Raw genomic sequence first — 6,381 nt, 5'->3', positions numbered from 1 at the left:
CGTGCTCGCTGGGGTCGTGGTCTGCAGGTGGACACTGGGACGGAGGCCCAGGGCCTCCACAGGAAGCCAGGTGAGAGGAGGTGACCCCACGATGAGGGCTCGTGCTGGAGAGGCCTCTGAATGTTCTCAGCTCAGGGAGACCCATGGGGTCACTTGCAGCCGCCCCCAAGACCTCACGCCTCCCTGTGGCCCGCCCCCGCTCCTGCTTCAGGGGTCCTAGGCTGTGCACTTGGGGGCAAACCCCACCCTGGCCCAGCCCCCTCCAAGAGTCAGTCACTTGACCCTCCAACAGTGGGTGCCCCCGCTGCCCACCCCAAAGAACCTCTCTTCCCCTCCAGGGTTTCTTGGAGGGGCTGGGACTGACTACCCATGGACTCACCCTGAGGGCCTGGGCCCATGGCGCCGCAAGGACCCCGCGCGTGGGAACCGGGCCCGAGACCCAGGTGAGGAGGCCCCGTGCAGGGCTGCGCCCCTCCCTTCCCCCTCTCGTCCACTGCCCTCCCTTGGGCCACACGGGCCACACCACCCAGACGGAACTGGCAGGCAGGTCACCCGGGGCCCAGCCACCCAGACAGCGGCGCATGACAGTGGCATTTCAGGGACAGCCTGGGACGCGGCCCCACCCCCGAGGGGCACTGGAGCCCCACCTGGGCTCACACGCTCTGGACTTCAGTGTCCCCACCTGTCAACGGGGCGATTGGCGGCACCTGGCATGGAGCTCAGGGCGCTGCCAGGTGGGAGCCGGGCAGACCACGGGCCCCAGGGGCGCTGACGAGTGAGTCCTCTTGTCCAAATATAAAGGGTTTATTCTCTTCTGTGGTCAGGAGAACAAAATACAAAATAGAAAGGCTGTCCCTTCCCGCCCCTCCCCCCGGTCCCTCAGCGTGGACGGCGGCGAGGTCGTCCAGGCAGGGCTGCCGTCCTCTCCTGGCCTCAGGCCTCGAACATGGCGCAGCTGGCGCACAGCACTTTCTCGTGGAGGTCACTGCAGCTGCGACACCGCGAGGTTGGGGGAGAGGAGCTGGCATTAGGGCTGAGTTCCACGGGAGCTGCCGACCCCACCTGGTCCCTCGACTTTATCTGGAGGCGGGGCTGTTGGCCCAGACAGAACCAGTTAAGAAGAGGCCCCACTGCCGCAGGGGGCCGGGCCCACAGGGCCGGGTCCTTGGAGAAGGACACTCGCAGAGGGGGGCGGTTCGAGGGCCCGGGGAGAGGCCGGAGCACGGAACCCGCAGAGGGCGGGACTCCAGGAGCAGCCCCCCCGACTGGCATCTGCCTCGAGCACGAGGGGAAACGTCTGGGGTGCTTGCCGGAGCCGCCCTCACGGACTGACAGCTAAGGAGCCCCCGGGGCTCAGCCCGGGTCTCACGGCGGCCAGGTGTGCAGCAGGGGTGACTGGCCCCGGATGGCTCACAGGGGCAGCAGCTCAGGTAGGGTAGGGACATGGCAACTCAGCGAATAGCAGGGGACACGCTTCGGGAGACATGCTGAAAGGAGACGGCAGCACGCCTGAGATGCAGCGGCAAAGGGTCCACGTCCAGGGCTAGGAGCTTGGCTCCAGCTCCTGGCGGCGATGCCCCACCCGCGGCCGTGCCTGACCCTGGGGACGAGGCAGCCACCAGGTGCGGGCAGGATGCCCGCTTCCAGGGTGGCGCTGAAGCTCGGAGGCCTGAGGCGGGGCCTCCAGAGGGGACCCCGAACGTGTCGTCTGTTTCTCACCCGGGTCAGAGAGCCCCGCCCGCCGGGGCCCGAGAAACAGGCAGGTGCACGGCAGGCTCTGCGGGTGCCTGGGGGCCAGGCAGCAGAGAGCAGGGGCGGGGGAGGCTGCCACGGGAGTCCCTGAGGATGCGGACGGCCCCGGGGAGGGAAGCAGCTGCCAGTAGGTGGGGCGCCCACCTGGCCCCTCAGCTGGCCCTTGTGCTGTGCTCAGCTCCCCCTCCAGGGAAAAGCCACTGGCAAGGCCCTGCCCGTCTCAGCTTACATATAAATAGGAAGAAAAGAAAACTGAGTTGGCAAAGTCAATAGAAAGAGTATTCCACACCCATGACTCGCCCAGCACCTGACCCCTGAACCGGCCAGCACGGGAGGCCCACGCCTGGCCTCCGTCCTTCTGTCCAGCGCGTCCCAACCGTGGAGCAACCCACCTCTCAGGAGGCGTGTTTTTAACTTTCCACAGTTGGGGTTGGTTTTTTTTTTTTGGCGGTGGGGGGGTGAGTTGCTTTTAAAGGCCATTGGGACTAAACTGGTTTGAGATCTGCATAACTTTTCTTACGGGACACTGCCCATCCCCACCCATCAGCCGGGAGTGGCCGCTGGGACGAGGACAGCGCCCGAAACCTCCTGGGCAGGGATGGGGCCCACCGGCTGTGGCGGACGCGCTCACCCAAGCCACAGACAAAACACTTACTTCCTGCCCTCACCTGTCAGGTGTCCTCCGCTAATGAGCGCGCGACACAGGAAGGCCATGCGAGGCTTCCTGATGCCAGGGCTCAAAGGACTAGAGCACAAATGGTCTGGGACAGACCACAGACAGCGCAGAGCTGACCTACAAGGTCTGGACTTCCTCCAGAAAGGATCTCAAGGTCTTGGAAAAACTCAAGCTGAGCAAAGCATTTACTGGCATCACATCGTCCCGCCGGGCGATGTGGGATGGGCCTGCCGCCCCCACTCCCCGACAGGGCCCGCACTCACTCCACGAGGGCACACAGGGCGCAGGCCACTGCCCCACAGCCGCAGCAGGCGCGCACGCAGCGCCCGCACAGGGCCCGCTCGCACTGGCCGCACGCCGCCTTCCCGTCCACAGCCCGCACGCACGACGAGCAGGCTCCCGATGCCGCCATGGCTGGGTCTGTGGGGAAGAAACACCCATCAGCCCAAAGGGGACCTGGAGCGCTGGGGCTGGGGGCCACCCTCCTTCCTGCGCCTGACTGGCCACTAGGTCCTAAGACGACAACCTGTGCATAAGCACAGCACCCAGACCCGTTCACCAAGGAGAGATCCCAGCTGGCTTCCGTGACTCCCACCTACAATTCCCACCACCCAAATGTCGGTACCTAAGGGTCAGCCCTTCTCCTGACCACCTGCATCAGAAGTCGCTAGGCCTTCGTCCCTTGTGTGTCTCCCAGCTGCGTCTCAAAGCGTGGTCCCTGCATCACGGGTTAACACAGGGGTCCCTTTGCCCCACCCAGACCCGGGGGCGGGAGAGTTTTTAACCAGCGACACAGGTGACAGTCTGAGACGCACACCACACTGCACAGGGACCCGAACAGGCTTTTCCCACCCAGCCAGGTGGGACTCCGTGGGAGAGCTTCAGGTGGAAAGCAGGCAGGACACCCAGAAGGGTCACCCAGAGGGGTCTCTGTTCCTTTCTGATCCAACAGTTAGAAGCTGTTTGCAGCTACCAGACGTGGATGTTGGTGACAGCAGAGCCTCCTAATGTCAGGAGCCTGCAGGCCCTCGCCCTGTTCGTATCGTCAGACTCGGGCCCAGCCCCCTCCAGCCCAGGTAGGAAAAGCCCCTGCCACACCCCATCCTTAGCACACAGCTGGGAAGCGCCTGCCGTGGGCCTCACTCACCAGCTTCGGAGGCCTGGGCTCGACTCCTGGTCAGTCGGCCGTCGGGCCCGATCAGCATCTGCCCGCGTGCGGCCCGAGGGGCTTCTGTGGGGCCAGGCTTCGGGGACTCCGGGGTATGGACGATGGCGCAGGCTTCCTCCCACGCAGGGTCCATGCAGGCCTGGGCCCCGCGGAAGAGGAGCTGCGTGGTCTTTTCTGCAGAGGCAACCATTTCCCCGCTTATATTGCTGCAGCACGGAAGCACCTGCATGGCCACCTTGTCCCTCGAGCTGCGCGTGGCCGGGCCTCTGGTTACCCAGCCACCCCAGAGCACGCTGCTCCCTGGCGAGCTGGGTCCCACCCTGACCTCCTGCCTGGGCTCAGCGGCCACCTCCTCCAGGAAGGTTCCGGACGCTGCAGCCCCACCTGGGCTCCCTGTGCTATCACTCTGCTCATTTTCCACACGGGTGGCCTCACCTCCTTGCCGTTCATCTCCTTCCCAGCACCCACAAGCTGGCTTCATCCAGCAGACAAAGCTCTGCGCTGTGGAGTGCTAACTAATGCACAGCCGAGAGACTCAGGGCTGAGCCCACACCCCAGCCAGCACGCACCCCTTCACTGACCACGGAGCTGCTGGCAGAAGGCGTGGCAGCAACCAGCTCGGAACAAGGTGCCCCAGAACTTTCCAGACCTCTGTGGGCCCTGGACACCCCCCCGACCCCAGAGCTGAGGTGGTTTCTCAGCAACCAGAGCAGTGGCTTTCCATCAGGGCACTGGGGGCTTTCACAAGGTCAAATGCCAGGCGCCAGCCCCAGAAATGCTTTGTTTGTGGTGTTCTGCCCTGTCCCAACAGAGCCAGGGTGGAGACCTTAGAAGCTGTTGGTGCTAAGTGAAACCGACAGAAACACACAGTTGGGTAACTCAAATGGAGTGGCTGATGACAGCCCCGTCACACCCAGTTCCTCTTCCTCCAATCCCCCCCATCCCCACTTATAATAGGGTGGGACTGCAGGGAGGTCATGTGGTGAGGCTAAGACTTGTCTTCAAGGGCCTGTGGTCTGTTCAAGATAAAGAGACCAGGGTTCAGGCTTGGAATTCATTAAACACGAGTTCACGCTGGCCTATGTCCTGCCCTTCTTAGATGTCCAGGGAGCCTCGCACTCCCTCTGTGACGGGGCCCTGCGAAGGACAAGCCCCTGCAAATGCTCCAGAACATCGTGGTCAAGAGCTAGACTGACTTAGCCCGCGTTTATTTTTAATTCTTCTCTCTGTCTGCAGTGTTTACATTTTTTGAAGGTCCTGAGAGGATAACACTTGCAGTCTGGCCATAGTACTCACAGCTTCACTCATTTTTATCACCTGCACGGCCTCGAAAGGCATTTGCATTTGCAACCCTGCATGTGCAAGAAAAGAAAGGGCACAGCAGCTGCTGATGGGGGCAGCGGGGTGGGGAGCAGCAGGACAAAGAGAAGCAGGGTCTCCCCAGGTTAGGCGCTTCCCCACATCCCTAGTACACGGCAGCACCACTCAGTCAGACACCCAGGTAACCATCTGTTCCACACGCACAAACCTCGTGCCTCCAACCACTAGTTAAGGTAAATTCCACTCTGTAGTTACCCCAGGGTATTAAGCCCCCCAAAGCGATGATCAATAATATCAATGCGCCCAAAAACCTGCATGAAGCAGCCAGAGAAGGCTTCCTAGGTCAGTGTCCTTACATCTCTGGAACTGGACACTCCAGCCACAATGAACCGGACAGCACTCTCCGGCTTCCCGGCTTTTGCATAGGCTGTTCCCTCTGCCTGGAATTCCCTTCCTCTCCCTCTCTGCCTGCCTAATCCTGAAGGATTCGCCTTCGACCCTGTTCCTCCACGAGACCTCTAACAGCCTGCAGGTGGTCCTGCAGCGACCCATGCCTGCCCTGATGACCTCTGGAGAGTCCTTCTCTGGCTGGCCCCCCAGTAGACAGCAAGGCAGGGTCTCCCGCAGCCGCAGCGCCTGGCAAGGAAGGCGCGCTCCACAAACGCCTCTCGGGTCAGAACGGGTGCTTCTACCGGCTTATTCCACCGGGACATCCCACTCCCCGGCCTCTCGCTGGGCTGGTCAGACCAGGGCTGGCTCCTGCGCGAGTCCAGCATTCCCAAAGGACAGAGCCACGTCTCGGCCCCACGCGGAGGCCGCCTGTTTCGGGAAGGTGGAGGGCGGGGACAGGTCGTGGACGCGGGCGCATTCACAGCGCCCAAATTGCTGCTCCCAAACCCGGCCGGGCGACTGGCCCCGGCCCCCGGCTCCAGGGGGCGCGGCCTGCGGAAACCGCCTGCCCGACCCCGCTACCCCTCACTCACCGAAGATCTCCCGCGTGAGGCGCTCGGCGCACACGCCGCGACTCAGCTCCCTCCGGCCCACACGCACCTTGAGCTGCAGCGGGGCCGCGTCCGCGAAGGGGCAGCCCCGCTTGGGCATGGCCGCGGCCCGCAGCGGCGCAGCTCCGCGGCCGCGCCTCGCCTGCCCGTGACGTCACAGCCGTGCGCCAACCCCTGCGCGGGGCGGGGGCGGGGCTAGTGCGCGGCGCGACGCGGGATAGGCCCGGGAAGAGGGCGGGGGGGCGGGGCTGCTGCACGGCGCGGCGCGGGATAGGCCCGGGGAGGGGGCGGGGCTCGTGCGCCGGGAGGCGGGACTCGGAGACGCGGGAAAGTCCGGGAAAGGGCGAGGGTCGGAGTGGGCGCCCCGGGGGCGTGGAAGCGGGAAGGCGGTGTGGTGCGCACGCGCCGCAGGATGGGGTGGGGGCGACATCGGGGGCGGGACTCGTGTGAGGGGTGGCTCGTGA

General features: G+C 64.1%; 1 protein-coding gene across 2 annotated transcripts; it reads right to left on the bottom strand.

Annotated features, from left to right (window-relative positions):
• Positions 1-785: 785 nt before the first annotated feature.
• SIVA1 (SIVA1 apoptosis inducing factor) lies at positions 786-6,062 on the bottom strand. Of its 2 annotated transcripts, none has more exons than XM_030883204.2 (4): positions 5,900-6,062; positions 3,576-3,770; positions 2,692-2,848; positions 786-991 (listed from the first exon to the last, which is right to left on the bottom strand). In XM_030883204.2, exons 1-4 carry the CDS (start codon positions 6,015-6,017, stop codon positions 934-936), a joined length of 528 nt encoding a protein of 175 aa, XP_030739064.1. In that variant the 5' UTR covers positions 6,018-6,062; the 3' UTR covers positions 786-933. The 2 variants fall into 2 exon arrangements, with proteins under 2 accessions (XP_030739064.1, XP_030739065.1); XM_030883205.3 differs by having other exon boundaries at positions 960-1,092.
• Positions 6,063-6,381: the final 319 nt, after the last annotated feature.

This window comes from Globicephala melas, chromosome 2 (assembly GCF_963455315.2).
Source record: "Globicephala melas chromosome 2, mGloMel1.2, whole genome shotgun sequence".
NCBI lineage: Eukaryota > Metazoa > Chordata > Mammalia > Artiodactyla > Delphinidae > Globicephala > Globicephala melas.
This window is presented reverse-complemented; position numbering and strand designations above follow the sequence as displayed.

Excerpts from the sequence above, each read along its gene's own strand:
- SIVA1 (XM_030883204.2), bottom strand. The coding sequence starts at position 6,017 with ATGCCCAAGCGGGGCTGCCCCTTCGCGGACGCGGCCCCGCTGCAGCTC. Across the intron at positions 3,771-5,899 it reads CCTCACGCGGGAGATCTTCG|AAAAGACCACGCAGCTCCTC; the intron begins GTGAGTGAGGGG and ends TTGCCTCTGCAG. Across the intron at positions 992-2,691 it reads GCCCTGTGTGCCCTCGTGGA|CTGCAGTGACCTCCACGAGA; the intron begins GTGAGTGCGGGC and ends GCGGTGTCGCAG.